The sequence below is a fragment of the Gavialis gangeticus genome, unplaced genomic scaffold (genome assembly GCF_001723915.1).
Source record: "Gavialis gangeticus isolate Ggan-Ray unplaced genomic scaffold, GavGan_comp1, whole genome shotgun sequence".
Classification (NCBI taxonomy): domain Eukaryota; kingdom Metazoa; phylum Chordata; order Crocodylia; family Gavialidae; genus Gavialis; species Gavialis gangeticus.
The window spans coordinates 9,039,161-9,060,813 of record NW_017729024.1 but is presented as its reverse complement, the minus strand read 5'-3'; the positions used below and the strand labels follow the sequence as shown (position 1 = coordinate 9,060,813).

The following is a 21,653-nucleotide window of genomic DNA, read 5'->3' as shown; positions in this document are numbered from 1 at the left end:
ATACTAAATCCAAATGTCATGAAGCCTTTAATCAAATATGCCTTTATATAAAGTCCTGTGCAGAAAACTCAGAACCCTAAAAAGTACAAACAATCAACTGATAATGAGGCCATAAATACAAGTAAATTTACTTCTAATGAAGACTGGAGACACAGTCATCAAAGTGTTAAAAATTCATTTCATGCATATCTCATTTGCCTCTTCGCTGATATTTATCACATAATTCTGTGAGAAAGTAGAGGCCTAAGATGCTCCAGATAAATGTCTCAATTAATTGTACAGAGGTAGCCCTCTTTGAGCTGAACCAGAGCTGTGAGCTCTTTATTAAAAGCACTATTCTGTAGCCCGTAACCTTGTTCCTTGACTCCTCTCTAGTTTCCAATTTAAACAAGTCCCCATGCGGCCTGCTCTAAAGGGCTTTGTCTCCCTGTCATTGTTAAGAGAGCCGAGGCATCCTGGAAGTGTGAAATCAGACCTCATGAGCTGAACGGTTCCCCAGGGAACGCTGGACTGCGCAGAAGGTCAAAGTCATGGGCTGGACCATCTGAAAGCGTCTGATCGCCGGTCTGTGACACAGCAAGTGGGGTGGGGGCGTGGGGGGTGGAGAGCAAGGGGACTAGAATTGAGCACATCTTAATTAAAGCCCACAGACAGCAAAACAAACTGTTTTTTAGGCAGGCTGTCAAATAGAGCTTAGATTTAGCCCTACTAATGAATTTGAGTTGCTAACTGTTACTTCTTAAGATAATAAGACTCTCAATGAAGTTGATAAAAACTGTGGCATATCTTTTTTTCACCGTTTTCTTCCTTAAATAATCTGCTATCAATAAGGCAGATTTTCTAAAGACAAGTATGAACATGTCTGCCTTAATAAAGGATTAGCAAACACCATCCATTAAACTAGCTGATTTCACCAAAGAACTAGAGCTTTATAAGCCTTCTGTATACATAACTGTTGCAGGAAGCAAAAAACAATTTATCCGACTATTGCTATAACTGATGCTACATTTCGTTTTTAAAAGGGTCTGTGTTTCTTTCTAAAATTTGTCTGGTTCAAATGCAAAGAAAACATGTTAATTTGAGAGGTTAACTCTGATGATGAATATATTATACACTACCTTTAAACAATTTGCAAGTATGTATATTTCTCACTGGTCAGAGCTTTATTTGTACCAGTGTGTACCAATGCTTCACAAGCACCTAGTCTCTCTGAAGGCTACAATCCCTCCATAAGGAACCCCAAGCAAGCCAGGGGGAATGCAGAAGGAAGGGAAAAGATAACTTTTCCTGTTTTGCTGAGGACTTGTGGGGAAAAAAATAAAACAATCTAGTATTGAACAGTTAATGCTTAATAAGGATGTAAACTGAAGCATCTCAGGAAGAAAATAAAAAAATGAGCAGCCTCTCTTGTCCTGCTGCACTTTTTCATACCTGAATTCCAAAAATACAGTGTTTCCATGAAAACCTTTCAAGCATGGTTCTTTGCCCCATCACACCTCCTAACAGAATAAAAGTTCATACTGGTAGAAGCCTAATATTTTTGACCTACAGAAAGAATTGCATGACCTTGTTTGAGACGCATTCTTATGTGCTTCTCCTGGTTGCAGGGGCATTACAGTATGCCAGTTCTTTTGCCAGCTGACCCTACAAGGTGGTCAGTACTTTCTATTCTTACTGAAGTCAAGTTTGGCTGCTAGGAAAATACTCAATCCCTCAAAAGATTATGCCCTTAATGGGTGTTCTTGTAAGTGGCTGGATTGAGTAGTATTTCTTAATACTTCTCAAACCCAGTTATAGGAGACTTTAACAGTGACCAATTTTCAAAACTGTTGCGCCCACTTTCTCAGGCTGTAAAAGCCTGCCCACAATTTAACTGAAATTTCAATCCACCCCTTGTCTCTTGTTCAATGCATGTGTATGTGTGGGAGTTGTAAACTGAGGCCTTAACCACCACAGTTAATCTCTTTTTTTAATCTGTATTAACCTTAATGATTTGAAGTGCACTGTCCAACACTGGCCTATTGAGACAGAAGAAAAAACTACCCTCAACTATCAACAGTTTATTAGAGGCTTAACTGAAGTGACCTACTGTAGTAGTATTCAGCTGAACAAGGCTATAGGCTTTTTGTGGAAAGGAAAAGAATTGAGGGTTTCATTAAAAAGTAATTTGTGCTTTTTACTCACTCATTCAAAGGGAGTCTCAATTGCTCTTTATTCACACAGAGTTAATACAGTATTACAATGCTTCTCAATGAATGTATGGTAACAAAAGAAAAAATTTTACATTTTGAAAGGAAAAAATTCTTTGTAACTGTAGCAAGATTGATGGCTACTTAAAAGATTACAGCAGTCTTTTCCTCTCTGTGCTTATGCTTAATGATGGAATATTATGGAGTTTTTAAACTATTCAGCCTAAGCTAATATATTTTGACATTACTTTATATTAAAAATTATATTAAAAATGAAATTCTCAACCTACAGGCTAGGGAGCAAATCACACAGATACTGTTTAGGTATTTATGTTGTTGCTTAGACTTGGGATAAAATACCTTAAGGTTAACTCAGAAAAAATTGTGCCAAATAATAAATAGATAAGTAAATAAAATGCAAAGCATCCCCCACAATTTTGATTCACATAAGCAAATCTTAATCACATATAATATTGTTGATATCAGTTGGTCTCCTCCCATAAATAAGGATTACTCACTTGAGTAAGGGTGGGAGGAGCAGGTCCTACATAGCATCTACAAACACTTTATTATGACAGAAGAGGCTTGATCATAATATGAAGAATCAAAAAACAATCAATCAACAAATAAGTCCTTTCATTAACAGTTATTTCTAAACATCTATTCAAATTCAAATTGTAATCTGAAGGCAGGCCACTCAAGTGGTTCTAAAGGTCCCTACAAAAATAGATACATGTCACAGCACTTAATAAATCATTTCCCTTTTTTTCAACATTATAGCAAACATTTTCTTCTTAGTGGTCCAATAATTTGTATAATCTCTGAAATACACAGCCTTCTTTAAAAATACTTTTTTAGTACAAATCATTGTTCTAGCTATTCCTGGTGGACAGACAAAATATTTAGAGCACCTAGGATGGCAATATAGCAGGTGTTTATTCCCATTGATAACTGACAGTCACTCAAAATGTACAGTGTCTTAAAATAGTTTCAGTAGTTCTGTACATCTTTAATTGAATCAAATGCATTTCCAAAATCTTGTGCAGAAATGACATGAGGATCAAGAAAAGTCAAAGACTGAACCAGGTCAGAGACTGAATCATCCCATTGCCCCTGAATAACTTAATCTCTCTCTCTCTGTTCAGACCACATTGGATTATAAGGTCAAAGCAGAGCGAAGAATCTTAAGAAGTGTTTCTCCAACCTCCTCCAAAAAAAGAATCTGTTATTTTGTATTTCACAAACTGGATGATCAGTTTCAGCATTTTTTTTGCCCTGTTACATCTCTAAAGAAAAAAAATATTTATATCATATTAGTTTATACAGAAGCATTACAGGAGACATATCCGATCATGCCTACATTTATTCCTGTAATAGAACTTGTACTTTAACTTCTTTGGTGGCAGCTAAACCAAATATTCATGAATTTTATAGTAATGATAGGTACTTTATGAAAGTGAACAATCTCTTCTTATTCCCCTTAGCTTGTGGAGCATGACGCTCATTGTACTTTTAAGAGAGAACTTAGTTATTTTTGAAGAAAAAATATTGGTATAGTTTCAACATTTTTTTTCTTAAATAGTTTTCAATAAGCAAAATACAACTGTATCAATTTAGCTAATTATACAGACAAAGAACAAAACATTACTAAATAATTACTCTAAATTATTTACTTATCAGTCTTTACAATTAGCCACTGAAGTAGCATTGGTTGCAGGAAACTTTGTGTTCCTTAGGAAGATCTGATTATTATTACTAGTATTTTAATATTAAACTAGAACCAGTCTGTCAAGCTCCTTGGTAAATTCCAGAAGGTTAGTTCCTGACAGATTTAATGTATTATCTGAGCCTATCGTATTTTGAATTAACTGTCTGCTTTGTCTTGTAAACAATATTTACCTTCAATTCATTTTGATTATGAGATTTTCATATATTTGTACCCATTAGAGAATAAAGTCCTGCACATCTACCACATAAAATGTCTTTGCAGGACCTCTGATGGTGAAAAAGGTGTATTTCTCCTTTCCCATAGAAACTGTAGGATTCTGTTTGCTGGCATTACAACTCATGGTCCACATAAAAGTTTTGTTTTTTGCTAAGAGATATGTTGTCTGCAAATGAGCTAAAGAGTTCTGACACTTTACCGTTCTTAAGCTTCATATTTTGCTGAAACTGTCCCATTTGTCAAATGATCCACTTTTTTATTAGAGTATCACAGAAACATAATGAGTCCTTGCCTGTAACATCAGCTGCCATCAATGCTTCTGCTCTGATGACCTTCACTTGTAGAAATCCCACATCCTTCAGATTATGAAACATCCTCATTGGGCTCTAAATAATAATAATAATAATACTAAACATAAATATTATAGCTTGTATAATTCTTCTCCCTCCCCTCCATTCCAAATATCATTTAGTACACGTGATTGCCTTTTTAATTAGGGGTTTTTTTAGGAATGTAATGTTAACGGTACCTATCAGTTTCAAAGCATATCTATCTCCAATTTATAAACTGGAGATTAAATGAAAAAATATATAAAGGTAAAACAAATTTAAAAATTTAATTCAACTTTATTATACTTCTAATATTAAAAGTGAACTACTGACAGCAAGATTTTAATGTTGGTACATTAATTAGCATAACAACATATACAACTGAATAAAAATGTTTATACTATTTCCTCTTGCTAAATACTTTTGCACTTAAAAACCATATTTAATTTCCCTTGTTATAGCTCCCCAAAAGAGTTTTGTTTGTGATTAAGGGCCAATATTCTTCTTGTCAGAAACAAGTTTAGTCATCTGACTTTAACAGGAGTGACACACAAATCAAAGACCAAAAAGATGGTTATGTATTGCTGGAACTCTCATAACAGATCTTTCCTTCCTTGCCAGCAAGGCTTATATATCATTTAGATTTATCAACACTGGAAAAGAGTAGTTCACATTTATTCATGATATGCAACATTTGTGAAAACCTTTTAGAAAACTATTTTGAAACACTGATAGCTATGTTTTCAAGTGACCAGACGCAGGAGACTGGTATTGTAGTAATTGAGCCCAAGAAGCTGAAATGTTTCTATAAGGCCTGAATCATACTGCCAATTCTGCAGATCAATTTTAAGCCCACAATATATTAACTGTACGTACCAAAGCTATATTTTAGACATCAGATAATCTGAGTCAGGAACTCAAAAGATGGTCAATTAAAATAAAATTCTAAAGTCCATATTTAGAGATGTATGTGGCTATAAGTCTTGTTCCTAAAACGTAGCACTTGTGCACATTATTACTTTCATCAACAGTTTCCTACAAACAAATCCATTGAAGCTATTTTTTTAAATCAAGGCCAATAAGTTTTAAAGCTAGGGCCTTATTTTACTGCTTTAATATGGAGCAAGTGAAACAGCCTGTACTGTTCATAACAAAGTCTGAGATTTTAAATCATGCAAGCAGCAAGAAAGACACTAGGTGGGTGATTCTGAAATATGTCATAAGGGAAAACTGTTAGGGAGCTTTAAGTCCGTAAACTAAGATTACTGTTCTGAAGTAATCTTGAAGGTGCCACTTCAGTGCAATCCTAAATGTTAGCTTGTTTGAAAAATGTAATATATTTATGCCTAACAAACATTAAAGCACATCCCTGCCTTTTTATTAACAAGAGAATTCTGACAGTCAAATCACACTATGATATTAATTTTATAAGTCCCCTCTGACTGATTATTGTTCACAGCGGATGGTTGACCTTGGTATACTGAGCTGAGGAAATGCAGTTATATGTAATCTCATAGGCTTTATATATACACACACACACACACACACACACACAGATAGAGATATATGTATATATATATATAGTGTTTATCACAGAGATTGTTTTAATCAGTATTCACACTTGTTTATCATCAGAAATCTGTTTAAAATAAGCAGATAAAGTTGAATCAAAACATACTTCACTCTATTTATGTGCTTGCAAACCAAGAGTGGTGGAAGTGGTGTTACCGATAGCAATGTTATAATTCAAACGTTTGTTAGAAGTCTGTCATTTATTACAATACTGATCAAGTTTAATTTTGGAAGCTTCTTATCAGAGCTGGCACCAAAATACAGATACGTTTCTTGTTCTAATGTAGTGCAAAAGGTGAAGAGATTTACCAGAAGGTTTTTGCACCTCAATTTTTGTAGTTATTTAACAAAAGTTTCCAAGTGGCTGAAACAAATAGCAAGCTGGGAGTGGGGGAGACCAAGCCAAAGTTTAAAAATCACACTGGTAAATACATTCTGCTAAAAGGCAGCATTGCTGTATTTCACTCTTGATACCCTTTCTCAGACTCTCTGGGATAATTATCATTTGAACTTTTAGTTTTGGCAAGTCAGCTGATTTAGACTCATTTATTGTACATTCTGACAGCCTGGGCTAGTGACATACTGTGCGATATTATTGTAGGGACTCTAATGTAATAAAGTCATTTTCTTTTCATAGTTTAAATATGTAACATTATGTAACGATTTATCAGATGATATTCTGTCTTCTTATTTATGATTATTGTTGAAGGCCTCAAAACCTCGATAGCTTCTAAAGTCTGAAATTTCCATAGCAGAGGAATCTATGATTTGCTGTGAATCCTTTCAGCCCTCAATAGATGGGAAAAGATTGAAATGCTCTGGAGATGAGTCCTCTTTATTTTTTTAATGAAAGGCTGTATAATATATTTTCTGTATGGCTGCAGCAGCTGTCAGGGAGAGCATCTCAGTTCAGCTCTATTATGGGAGAAGCAATACCCCATCCTATGGCATTGAGATACACTGAGGGGCCAGTACTGATTGACAGCTTGTCACCGTGACGTCTTATTCCATCTCTGTTATGGAGAAAATTAATGTCACACCACCAGCCTTATGACTTGCTGTCATCCTAGAACCGCTCACCTTTTATCAATGCTCTAAATAACATTTCAAGCCCATCGTCTCACGGTGGACAATCCGGTCAAGGGACATTAAATCGGATGACTGTGAAATGTCATAATAAAAATGGAATGCTAACAACTTCTTCTCTAAACTAGCTCCTCTGGTTTTTAAACTGTGACAAGGGGGACCATGGGTTCAGCACACCCGTTCTGAAAAGGTCATACAATCTCTCTTGGTCTGTACCCATTACTGCCCTCCTCCTCCCCACCCCAAAAGGAATTAATCTTTTCAGACAATTGTGGTAAAATAATGGTTCAAACAGTAATGTCTGTTTAATTTGTAGGGCTCTCATGTTCAGCTACAAATGGTTAAATGACAGTAATAGAGTCATTTTCAAAGGCTATTTGATCTGATGGCAGGGTCAGCTCATTAACTGTTTGTGGCCACAAGAACGGGTGCAAAATGCATTTCTCAAATGTTGTTTGCCTTTAAGAAGTAAAAAAAATAAATAAATCTTCCAAATGCTGTAAGTGCATCTTGCTAACTGCATATTAGTTATTTGTATATGCCTGACAGTATAAAGATAAATCATTCAGCAATGAGAAGAAACAATCTGGATTCTGTACATATTTGTTCTGCTGCTACCTATGGGTCACTTTAGCGAACAAAATATGGCAATTTCTCCAAAGGTATTCAATATTAAGTTCTGGAATATATGTAAATGTAAACTTATGTTTCTGTCAAGTAGCAAATTAGAAACATCCCTCAAACAACGGTTATGTGTTTTCTTAAGTTTCGAATGCTGCAGTATGTGTATATTGAAGATATATTTAAATTTTGAAAAATGATGTTTATGTATATGGATATATGAGAATAAGAAATCATTTGATCATTCTCATACTATATAAATTATGTTATACATTCAACTTTTAAAGCAAAAGTAGAGAATTGAAGAAAGCTAAACTTACACATGAAGCAATCGTATTTCCCTATGTTGTCGCTAAACTATCAAAACTATCAATATCACTTAACAGCCACATGTTATCACAATTATCCACAAAAATATGGTATTGTTACACTCAATATCAAAATGTATGTCATTATAGAAAATAGATCCATCAGAAATGTACTATATTTATAAAGATCTATTCTGACAACAACAGACTCTGCCTTGCTGGATATCAAAATCTGAAATAATTCTCATAATTGTAATTATTTTTCAAAGGTGGTACACAATACCTTAGCTCTCAGTTGGTTAGAAAATATAATGTTTAGCCTCACTAAGTCACCTCTATTAAACTGAGTTTATGATAACACTATTGGTGTATGAGTTGTACAAGCATTAGCAGACAGCTGATTTGGTGGAGATAGCCAGAATAAATTTGCTGAAGCGCACATCCTGCTAATCTGTTTGAAGAATATTGTACAGCATTAGTACTAGCACTTCATGTTATCTGCACAGCCTGATAAGGTACATCTTTATTAAATTCAGTTATTGAAAGGATGTCAGTCAGGGAATAGGAATATTTTAAAATCTAAAAAAAATTAAGCGGCTCTTTGTTAGTCAGAGCTTGGTTTAATGGCTGAGTGTCTAGAGAAGCCTTCTAAACACCTGGCAGCATTGTACAATAAAAGCTTTGTAATTTTAAGTGGAAATAGGGGTTTTTTTTCTCTCCTTTTTCTTTATGTATAGTGAGACAGTTACTTTTAGTGATTTGAGTATTAATAAATGCTGGAGTAAGAGCTCCCCTCTCTGTTGCTTTGATAAAACTACACAGATTCTGTGTAATGTGAGGATGCTGGGAAATAAAATAATTTGTTTCAGAATATTCTGAAATGGAAATATAGTTTAATATAGTTATTTTAATGACCCAAACCACTGCTCCAGACTCTAGTACTCAGTCAAAAAATAGAAAGGCTTCTTTCACTCTAATATGCTAACAATTGCAAAACTCTCCACACCCCAAGGAGCTGAAAAGAATATTTACTAGAACACTCTAAAGTTGCTAATAATATCTTAGATTATGCTACACTTGGAAAACACCGAAATAATCAAAATTACATAATGCCACAGTCAAGTAAAATAGCTGAATAATTACTGACACAACAGTTTATGCAAAAATAGGATTTGGGGCTCTGTGGATATAATCAAACTCTTTAAGTCAGTTACTACAATATTAAGAGCTTAGTTAAATCTTTGTTACTAGTGGGTAATAGATCAATTCAGAATGTTTAACACTTATTCATTATTTCTTTATAATACTACATTAAAAATGGAAAGTTATGGATACTACATACATATCTCTTCAGTATTTCTTCTCGCTCTTTCTGGTCCTCCAAGGAGTTGACAGAGAGGTCAGAGATACTGACTGCAGCTGAGGCTGTCAGGGTGACCAGCAATACCAGGCATCCTTCTCCTTCCTCCAGCTGCAACTCCAGCTTGTGAGTTTGTTCTTTACTCAGGGCCGACAGGTCAACCTGGCACCTAGAAACAAACGTTTTGAATCAGCATTTGGCTTTCTTTGTAAGATCAAACAAGGGCAGCAGGAGCTGACCTGCACTCAACTATGCGAAAAAATAAATCAGTTGAAATTCCTTCCTTGTCTGTAGGAGGATTTATCTTCAGTTTTATCCATATCTCTTGCCTGCTTTTAGCTTCAAATCATTATAATGCACAAGAACTACATGGGTTTTTTTAAATACATACAATGGAGATGCATATGAACCAGGCCCTTGATCTAACCACCACCAAAGTAAGCAATCAGAAATCTAGACTTGTATCTATCCTGTGTTGTTTAAGTCTCTCTCTTAAATCAACATAAGACACAAGTATAAAGTGAATCTTTCCCAAAACTGTGAATCTCAACACACTAAGACTAGTACTCATTCCTCTCCACTATTTATGCACTGTTTAAGGGACTGATTGTGGTGGGAGCTAACATCACTGGCCATGAAACTAAGGGAAATGGAGCATTACTTGCATCAGAGATCAGCAAACTACAGCCTTAGGACCAAATCTGACCCACAGAACCATGGGTTCTGACCTGCAGATGTGGGGCTTCAATGGTGGGAGGGTATGGGTGGCATTCTCCCTGTGGGAACAAGTGGCAGTAGCACCTACCCATTTGCCTGCCTCTGATGTGGGATGGGACATTTTAGTCCACAGCCAGAAAAGGGTGGCTACCACTGACCCATGTAACCTCACAACAGCTCTTAAAGTGGATCTAGGTAGAAGGGGCAGAGAGACCACACAGCCCATATTTCCTGCCATGAGCAAATGGAATGAGTTGTCCCTATGTGTGCAGGGCAGCAATAATGTCTGTACATGTAGGGACAGAGGAGAAGTATGTTTCAGCCCGAGAAGCTAAAGGGGCATAGTGAAAGAATTGTGCTCTACTGCTGCCATGGGTTGAGCTTAATCAAGAACCAAAAGGGAATATCATATAGTTAACAAATATTCTACATTGTATTCCATGAGACTGGTTGAGAAAACTGTTTAGTATTTTTAATATTGTAATGTATATTCAGAAGTTAAATCATTCTAACATTATAGCTGGGAATTTCTGTATGTTTTCAGAATGTATATTGAAGGAGATAGGTAAGGAGGATGGAGTTAGACTGAAGTCAAGCAGAAGGCATGGAAAAAAAATGCATAAGCTTTAATGCACCTGATGAAGTGAGCTTAGGCTCACAAAATCTTATGCTTCTCTGATTTAGTCAGTCTACAAGGTGAATCTCTACCCTGGCTTCAATTATAGGAGATGCAAGATTACACTGGACAGTAGTGAAAAAAAAATTACTTGTACTATTTATATCCACTAACTTTTTTCTCTTAAGGTTTTGAGATAATGAATAAAAAAAATAAAAAAAATTCAAATAAAATCCAGAGGAAACAATTGGTGTATTTTACTGATAGTTTAACCACTGCATTCTGTAGTTTTAACAGGGATTATTTGATGTGACAGGCACATGTTCTATATGCCACTCTCACTGAGCTAAACATCTCGCAAACTCTTTTCATAAAAATGTCAATTGATTTTGAAGAGAAAGATAACGTGGTGACCACAGGGCCAATAAACTGAGAAAAAGGTGGCAGACATGAATAAATATGCATTTAAAGACAGGAAATAGCCAATTATAAGAATAAATGTGGCCTCATAAAATGGGCATTCTACTATTATAGACAGATTAAATTTGTTACAAGGTTTTTTTTTCAAACACTATCTGTTGTGTAGCTGTTAAAATTAAACTTCTGCAAAGTTCATACAGTAGGTAGGTTCAATTAATTATTTTACAATGAACAATTTTAAACAGAATAATGGGGCTTACTGAGTTTGGCATTTACCTTTTATTTTGGATCTTTGGATTTTGGACTGTCATGAAGTGAAAGGAATTGTTATAGGAAAAGTTTAAAAATCTCATGGTCAATGTATGTTTAGTATGTCTACATATGCCAAAAAATCATTATTTAGGCTGTAATAAAGAAAATGAATTATGCTGATCACATACGTGCAGTGACTGGTTTAGATTACTTCTAGTATTAAATGTTCTTGTCTACTTTAACTACCAAATACTCTTGAAAGTATGCTTAAAATATGTCTTTGTGAGAACACTGTTGTATTTATCATTGGATAGTATTATTACAACCTTAGTCTTTAATTTGAATAGTTTAAGTACTGCCAATAAGGTCAGTAGGAGAATCAGTAGGGCTTAATGATATCAGTAATCCAACAGTAATCTCAAGTCATCTCCAGTCATTTTAGAGTCTTAGCCAAAAAAGGAAAAATAAAAGGGAAATTGATATGACTTTCTACATGTATATACAAATTCATTGTCCTGGTGTTTGTCTATGTAGTGACTGTAAACAAATAATGTTAATGCAAAGTTAAAGTGGAAATAGTGGCCTCCCAAAACACACTCCAAAAGTTAGTCTTCTGTCCCAATATTAATAATCCATGCCATTCCTCTTTGTGATACATAAACAATTCCTTGCAAAACAGTTCTATGCAGCACTTTTTTTGCAAGCCCCTACTGCTATTACTGAATTTAGAGAAGAGAGTGGCAAAACAGCTTCCATGTCTTCAGCTGTTTGATTTTGTAATACAAATCCACTTTTTAAGCAATCAGAGTCAATAATTTGACAACAGTTCCATTTAGGCTTACACACTAGCATAATGTCATCTGGACAGAACTCATATAAACACTCTTTCCAAAGCCTTGTACAGGGATGCTCGTCATCGCTAACTAGGCAGCAAAGCTACTGCTGTTTCTCAGTTCTGGATCAAGGAGCGTATTTCCTTCTGCATCTCTTCCTGCATAGAGAAACAAGAACCAAGAACCTTCTTCACTCTCTGGAATCAGGCAAGTGGCTGGGGAATGACTGTAATTTGGAAGCAAAACAACACAGAAAATTCAAGATGCTTCCTTTCCTCTACAGCTGTTCAGAAATTGGAAACTTTTTTTGATGGAAATATTTTATATAAATAATTGTAAAAATATTAGGACCAAAACACTTAAATGCTTTGTGAGACTTTAATTGGACCTCTCCTGCACCTAAGGGGGCTTCCTAGACAGACTACACTTCTTTAAATGCGACATGTTCTCCCTGTAGAAGAGGGAAGATACTGAATCTTAGGAAATGTAGTCAGGCTGTGGAATTCATCCCAAAAAAGAGAATGGGAACAAACTGTAGCTGATGCAACAATGCAACCCGGTTCAATTCCCCAGGCCCCAGTTTGATTTGAATGGGAGCTGGGGCGGCTCCACGTGGCAGCTATAGCCCGGCAGTGCTCAGCCCCAGCAACCCCAGCTCCCAGACAGCACACAGAGCCCTGCCGAGCTGCACCGCGGGGCAGCTGCCGTGAGGGTGCCAGGTGGAGGGCACAATCCCAGCTGCCCTCCACTGCCCCGTGCTGCCACCATTACCCAGAGGCCCCATTTGCTTCTGCTGCAGGCAGTGAGTGTGGGGCTTTTATTTAATTTTTTTAAGTGCCGGGACTGGGCTGGGGCCAGGGAGCGCAGCCATGGAGGCTTCTCCCTTGGCTCCCCCTGCCCAGGGAGAGAAAAGAAAACAGCTGGAGGAGACACAGGAGAAGCTGTAGCTGCCCAGCTATGCCTGCCTTTCCCTGGCTGGTCCGAATCACCGAATCTCTCTGAATCAGTGCTGAATCTTCCGAAGCCAAATCGGCTGAATCGAATAACTGTCCTCCGAATTGGCCGAATCCAAATTGAATACTTCCCTAATCGCACAGCCCTAATCTGCAGGCCTGCATCCTCACAATGTCCTTTAAAGACTTCTTGAGCTTCTGGCTTTTTTCTTAATTGAACAATCATTATTGACATTATGAACTCTTTATATGGGTATTCCTTCAAACATTTGTAATGTGATATGAGCCAACGGTTTGCCTTTCTTGCAAAGGTTAACAGCATACTGAGCTGCATTAGTAGGAGTGTTGCCAGCAGATCGAGGGAAGTGATTATTCTCCTCTATTTGGCACTTGACAGGCCACATCTGGAATACTGTGAATACAGCAGAGGAAGTTTAGGTTGTAATGGAAAAACTCTCATGAGGAGGGTAGTAAAGCGCTGGAACAGGCTACCCAGATAGATTGTGGAACCTCCATCCTTAGAGGTTTTTAAACCCAGGAAGCCAAACCTTGGATGGGATGATATATTTGGGGATGGTCCTGCTTTGAGCAGGGGACTGGACTAGATGACCTCCTGTAGTCCTTCCTTACTCTAATTTTCTATGATTCTATGATATACCTTTTTTTAGTTCCCTTTTATTCCTGCTTTACAGATTTATACATATTTTAAAGTTTTCTTGTAAGTGAATTTTAAAATTTCTCTTCTTTTACTTTCACTCTGTTAAAGTATCTTTCAGAAATGATGATCCTTAGTAATAAACTAAATAAAATATTTATATAAGAGGCAAACATTTCTTAAGGTGACAGCTTTTATTGGACATTCTTATATTAGAAGCTTGTCTAACTTTATCCCAAACTCCACAGTTGGTCCAATAAAAGCTATCACCCTAAGAAATTCTTGCCTCTTACATATTTTCTGGACCATCATGGCTATAACATCACTACTTACTCTTAATCAGTCACAATTAAATCAGATAATGAGGCATTCTTTAACTCTTCTTTGACTCAAAGCCTTTGTGTGTGCTGTACCTTTTCACATCCATGTTACATGGCATGCTTGTGTCTAATTGTCTATTCACTATCAAAGGTAGGTCTCCATCTGTATTGCTGCTTTCTAATGACCTACAGCAACCCAGAGGATATACATCTCTCCTTAGCCTATGTATTGATATATAAACAGCAAAAAAGAATAAATATTACAGACTGGCAGTTGATTGACTGGATATATTCAAATATATAAAAGGACTGTTAGGCACCCAAGCCTTTACTGAATCTTAATGAGAATTGGGGATCTAACCTATGTATTTCTGAAACACTACCTCTTGAAAATTAATCTGGAAATTATGAAATAGTTTATTTTAGCTCTTACAAATGTACAACTAGTGAACTGATTTTTGCACAAGTTTACCCTGATTTTATTAGGTCTCAAACCTATGCAATAAGCCAGCTGTGAAGATATTATGTGCTTGGCCCAAGAATGGCTGAGCATAATTCCTAATTAGAAGATAAAGGAAAATATTTTTTTCATTATCTATTACCAACTTTGCTGTAATTTTCTTAAATTCTTAGTTCAAATGGCGTTAACATCGACAATATAGCCCCTATAGGGACGGAATGCCACAGCTTTTCAGTTATGATTAAATTGACTCTTAAAATTCATTTGACTTCCCCCCCCCCCATGTTGCCATCATATGACACATTTAATGTTGTCTGGGGGCTCTGCACATTTCCATATGTTAACATATTTAGATTTCTTTAAACTTTAAAAATAACACTGCATTTCCCATTTATTGCATTATAAATTGCTTGGGCATGAGGTAATTACAACAGGCTACAAGCCTTATAAATTATTGAGACATGGTTACAGCCTTATCCCCATCTTAATTTAAATTTTAAATTGGGAATTTTTATGTTCTCTTTTAAATAAAAAGTCTCTTATGAACATTAAACAAGAAAAGCAAGGAGAATGAAAATAGGAGACTCAACTCTGTCCTCAAATAAATAGAAACATTCTCACTCTTTTGCAAGTTAGATGATACAACAGACAATTTTAAATAACTTATTTTTTGATGGCAGATTTGTTTGTGTAGGCTTCTTTCATAGAAACTCCCATTTTCAAAAGGCCAGCCATCACATCTCATTTTAATTCATATATGAATTAATTAATTAAATACGTTTACATTTTCAGATAATTAATTCTGCATCCAAAGAGTAATTTTGTGAGGAAACTTGACAAAATCATCACATAGAACTGAATTCAGTTCTTCTTGTACCCATCCCAATAATTAGTTTTTTACAATTAAAAATCCCTGTAGTAATGGCTCTGGGCAACTACAGCCCAAGTCCATAAGTTCTTCTCAGCTTCCATGTGTGTACCATCCTCAGCCGTTATTCACATGTTTGCATGGCCAATCTGCAATGTGATTAGAGAGCTGACAGTAGTTCTCTGTTTTTGTGTCTTCTAGTCCTTCAGCTACCCCTGTCTTTACAATATACTCTTTGGAAGCTGGGGGATGCTTTATAGTTGCTGCTTTGTGTTTAACCCCTCTTTTTCCTTAAAAACTGTACAATTTAAGCAAAACCCCAGGTAGACTCCCTAAAGCCAGTTAACCTATGTTCTGCCAAGCTGCAGAAATGCAACTAAATGGTCAGAGCAACATGCTTACATCTCGGTGAAGGGATGCACTAAAATAATCTTGGCTGTAGGAGCAGGAATAGTCACCGCTGCAATGTAATTTTAAAACAGCTCACTTGGAGATGCGGGACTGGGGACAATAACTAGAATGGGTTGTAGCATGAGACAGAATAAAGTACATCAAGCAAGGACACGAAAATGTGAAAGTCCACTAACCACAGGCCCCTGTTTCACACACCTGCTATGTTGAGCTCTTTGAGGCACTTGCCACTACTCTGTGTACCAAGCCCATCACTTTGCATGATCCCATTCTTCAAAAGGGGAGAAGAGGGAGAGGAGCCTCTTACAAGGGGTTCCCATGGTATGAATGCTATTTTGGGGTCTCAACCCTTACAAACACAGAACAACCTAACTATATACCTTGGGAGGATTCTCTGAGGACCTTTTAAACAGTGAAACCACAGATGCTCCCCCAAAATTGGGAGAGGAGCAACCAGAGCCATGGCCCAGAAGACGCTTGAAATTGTTCTGGGGAAGCTTTGGAGTAAAGAGGTGGGATTTCCTGATACATGGCCAAGGAATTTACAGTTAGGGAAGATTTTGGTTATCATCGTAGGTGGTCTGCTTCAGTAAGGACAGCAGGCACATAAAGGGTTTATATATGTTCTCCTCTGTCTCCCAGGAAGCATCCATTCCTAGATATCTATGGAGTAGGAAGAAAAACTGTAAACACAAAATCTAAGTGTCCAAGTGTACTATGCCTCATAGTACTACTTTCACAATTTAATTACATCCCCCTGACATGAGCAATGGTCTTTATACAGACACAGTGCAGAACAAACACAACTGCAACATAAATCCCTTTCCAAATGCTAAATCAGGCACAAGGAACACAATGCTGCATTACACATTTCTAAATAAATGGCTTAAAAGAGGGAAACTGCAGGATGCAGACATCACTACCTTTGATGTGGTGTTGGAGCACGTGGTTTTGGAGCCCACACCCGGGCTCCACTTCCCTGCTTCTGGGCATTGGCAGCAGCATAGAGGACCACAGGGCAGCCTGGGCATGGGCTGTAGGTGGCTGTAGCTGGGGGAGGTGGGGCTGGGCAGTGCACAGACAGACACACACAAGCTGCAGCCTGCATGCTGTGTGTAGAACAGTGCCATGCTGATAAGTCTGTGGAAGGGGAGGGGCAAGGGGAGTCGGGGGGGGTGGACGGGGACAGATCAAGACCTCCACAGTGAAGGAGGGAGTGGGGCAGGGGTAGCACTGGGGTCTATGGGGCTCTGGGCCCAAGGTGGGTCATGGGATGGAGTTGCGGGAGACTCATCCAGAGGCACAGGGCGGGGGGGGCTCCCTGCTGCTGCACATACTCCTGGGGGAGGCATGGGGAGCACATGCCCCCTGGATTTGTACACGGGGTGGAGGTGGGCTGCCCACTGTGAGCTGGGACTCTGTGCTCTGCTATCTTTACCCCAGGACCCACATGTCCCCTGCCCACCCAGCGGTAGGAGGCACAATATGGTGTTGCGCAGCTCTTGGGGCAAAGGTAGCAGGGCACAGAGACCCAGCCCACCCACCTCCACCCCACACACAAATCTGGGGGCATGTACCCCCCATGCCTCCCCCAGGGGGGTGCACAGTAGAGCCACCCTCCCGCACCTCTGAATGAGCCACCCACAGCTCCATCCCATGACCCTCCCTGGTGCTGAGTCCCATTCACCCTAGTGCCTGCCCCTGTCCCTACCCCACTCACTCCATCAGCATGGAGGCCTCAATCCTTCCCCCTGTCCCTTCCCCCCCACAGACTTATTGGGGGGGTGGTGCACGTGTGCATGTGTCCGTCACTCCCAAGCCACAGCCCACCCCCCCAGCTCTGCTGCTGCCCTTCACTCCTGACTTACAGTACCCCTGGATCCTGCCAGGACGTGTGGAGACCCACCCTTCCCTGGCTCCAACCCCACCACACACACACCCACAGAGCCCCACACATTCACAAATTCCCCCCCCTTCACACACACACTTCACCCCCCCCACTATACAAGGTACCTGCATTTTGAGTTTTTAGCTGTGTGATTAAAATTGCGATTAATGTGCAACTAAACACAATAAAATTTTTAAATCATTTGACAGCCTTGCTAAAAACACACTTCTATTTGTTGTTAGAAGTCAACAGATCTATCTGCATTTTTCCTTAAGTTCTTCCTTACATATATTTGTAAATTTAATCAGTCGTGTACTACTTATTTTTCAGTTAACTGTAAGGAAACAGGAATCTGCAGCAATGTCAAAGATTCAGTCTGAGTAAAAGAAAAGCAGCAAGCGATCTACTCAAGCCAATAAAATGGCATCCTATGCTTAAAACTAGCAAGCAGAGTGTTACATTTAAATTGATCTTTTATTCAGCAACTAAATCAACCCTAACCCAACACAATCCATAAAGCTAATCAGACATAAAATATCCCATGCAAATTAGCAGCCTCAGTAGAACAGGCACTTTAAAACTCCTACCATATCAGTACAACATGCCCCATGGTATTTCACCATCCACAAAACAGCACATAGCCTCAGCAGTTGATTGCTCATTAAAATTGCCAAGAGGCATGGATGTGAACATATACAGCATCCCTAATTTCCCTTAGCAGAAGTCTTCTTTATGGAGGCACTTCTGAGTTGCATGAATATGTTCATCTGTGTCCTGGATTCATTCCATATGAAAACTCGCACTTTAACTTTCCTGGCACTCTACAAGGAGTGGTAGGCAACAATTGGGTATAAGGGGTTTACAATATTTGCATCCAAATGTTTTTGGAAACACTACCATTGTCTCTTTAGCCTTCCACATATAAACTCATATACCTATAAACTCTTACTCCTTTTCCTCTTCTACCAATCTGAGTCACCAGTGGTGACCAAAGACCCCAATTTTCGGCAGTAGGCAAGAGGATACAGGGTAAGCAGTGTTTATCCCCTGAGTTCTGGAACTGCATCCACGCAGCAGCTCTGGCAACTGTGATGACAAACCCTGCAGGCCACAATTTAACAGCCCTGGGCTGCCTGTTGGACAACCTGGAGCTAGGCGACTGGCTCAGAATGCTGATCAGCAGAAGACAGGGAGACCCAATATCTCTCACAACCTTTTTGATCCACCTTGATGCAGCTGTAACGGCCAAAGGCCTCAGGGTAAAAATGCACAGCAATGAAAGAAAAACCTCAAGTTTGTTGACAATGTCAATTTGCTGAATAAAAAGAAAAGGGCTTGTCCTTCACAGGACCAGTAAACAATTCAGGCTACATATTAATGTGAAGTAGACAAAGATGATTAAAAAAGACAAAGAACCAAACAGGCATTAAAATAGGTGACAAGATGGATAATGTGGATAGCTTCTGCTCCCTGGGAAACACCATCAAGAAGGACAATACTACTCTAACAAGATTGCAAGGAGGATATGGCAGGTGCAAGTGGCCCTGGGCAACATGAAGCTGATAGGGGGAACAAGGGAATGTCCCTAGGCACAATCATCAGGATGCTCAGAACATGTGTGTTCTGAACCCTGCTCTTTGCTGTACAGGCATAGCCTTTTAAGAGGGCTGATAAACAAAGACTGATGGCCTTTGAAACAATGTTACAAATAGCTGCATGTAGTCAGTTGGCAAGACCATGTCAGAAGTCAGATCATCAGGATCAAAGGATTAGTTTGGAAGAACTGTGGATGTGACCATGAGAAGGAATCTCCACCTGTCTGGATACATCTGGGTGGTAAATGATGATCTTCTGCAAAGGACCATGCTCTTTATCCCAACAGAGGTCAGCAGACCAAGAGGTACTATGCAGGAAGTTATTGGACAATGTGATGGAATGCTGCAGCAGGAATCCAGGTATGCTGAAGTACGAGATAAAAACTTTAAAGAGCTAGAGTACAACATGCTTGGCTTCTCTGGAATTAGACTCTGGGACAGGAAGTACAGTTATTTATTCACAACATTTCTGCTAATGTATCCAAATATCATATTCATTTTTTAGCCACAGCAACGAATTGGGACCTCATGTTCAGTTGCTTATCCACTATGACCTCTAAAATCCTTTTTTGTGACTCCAAAAAGAAAGGGACTGTACAAGGAATCAGTGCAGCAGGAAGAGAAGGGACAGGACTAAGATGAAAATGAACTGAAGCAAGGGTGAAGCTTGTGGGGGATGAACAGAAGAGTATGTCTCTAAAGAACACTTCCTTTAGATTCTGGAATGGGAGCCAGAAATATTAGTCTTATTCTTCCTCCACTGTCAACAAGTATTATTAAAATCATCCTTCTCTTGCACCAATGCACATAGAAAATGACCACCTACTATTGCTAGTAGCTGCTCCCTTGAGTGCTGCAGGTCCATGTGGTGCACCTAGTGGTTCCAGTCTCGATGAACCATGTAGGTGTCAATAAAATTCCATGTGATAGAATTTCTATTCCTTTAGCTTGAGTTTTGAGAAAAGCAAACTCAGAAATTACACAGAATAAGACTCTTTAAATGTACATTTTAGCATTGCAAAATCTAGCACTCAAATAGTAGAACATGTTAAAATTAAAGTTGAAGAAGGAAAGTTAGAACCGAGTTCCTCATATAAACATTCAGCTACCTGATTTATCCCCCAACCAAGTCAATTTTGTGTACTGAATTCCTCTCTGGAAAAATTAGTATGGGATCGTTTGATTAGCAAGGATCCAAGTTTTCCATTCACCACAAAAAAACATGGTAAAACCCAGATTTTCTCATTTTAGGGAGAAAAACCTGGATTTTTTTCCTTTAAAGGAAAAAAAAACACTGAAAATGGTGGGTTTCTCCTTGCAGGCTAGCAGAGTTCCAGCATGCAAGGGGCTGGGGGAAACAATAGAAGGATTATCAGCGAGGGGTGCCATGTACATGTACACATGCACATGGCCACCACACAGCCTGGAGAGCAGTTCCCTTCAGGTAAGTCTGGTAATGAGGGGAAGAGGGATTGAGGCCCCCATAAGGAGGGAGGGAGAGAGTTGGGCAGGGCTGGGACTAGGGCTGCAGCTGCTGCCTATCTGGGGCAGTGCATGGGGCTTGGGGAGCGGAGCCCGAATTCGCAACCGCAGGGCCTGGATGGGTAGTGGGACAGGGCCATGAGCAGCTTGTCTGCGGGGGTAGGGAGATAGGCTGAATCCCTGCTGCTGGGCACACTCCTGGGGGGGTATAGGGAGCATAGGGGGCACATGCCCCCAAATTTGGGGGGGGGGTGGATGTGAGCTCCCTGCCCTGCTACCTTCCCTGTGAAGCCTCCACAGTCCAGCAGGTGGGACCTAGTGTGGCAGAGAAGCTCAGTGCTGTTGCCACAAGCCCTGGGCTGCCATGGTGAAGCATCCTCTACCTGCCTGGCACCAGTGGAGGTGGCAGCATAGAATTATGCCCCTTGCTGCTGCTGGGCAGGCAGGGAGAGCCTCGTCATGGTGGCAGGGGCTCCAAGCCTCAGCGACTAGCTTCCCTGCCCGGTCCCACTCTGTCCTGCCTTGCCCGAGTCCTGCCCACTGGGCTGCAGATGCCCCAGAGGGAGGGTAGCAGGGCAGGGAGCCCAAGCCTGCAGCTTGCATCTGCCCTCCCCAACCATGGGCTCTGCTTCTGTTTTGTCACCTGTGTGGGAAGGGGAGCAAAGCTCCATGCTCCACTCTGCTGCAGCAGCTACTGCCTCCTGCAGGCAGGATCTGGGGTTTGGACACTGCTGTGGGAGGCAGGGGTACCAGCGAGGGGCACCAGCAGGGTC

General features: G+C 39.3%; 1 protein-coding gene across 2 annotated transcripts in view; it reads right to left on the bottom strand.

Moving 5' to 3' along the window:
• MCTP1 (multiple C2 and transmembrane domain containing 1) overlaps positions 1-21,653 on the bottom strand; it is a 417,042-nt gene that overhangs the window by 196,393 nt on the left and 198,996 nt on the right. For both annotated transcript variants that reach the window (XM_019516879.1, XM_019516880.1), the window contains 2 exons: positions 9,393-9,579; positions 4,427-4,520 (listed from right to left, as the gene is read on the bottom strand). In XM_019516879.1, coding sequence (XP_019372424.1) covers positions 4,427-4,520; positions 9,393-9,579 — 281 coding nt within the window. The remainder of the gene's footprint in view (positions 1-4,426; positions 4,521-9,392; positions 9,580-21,653) is intronic.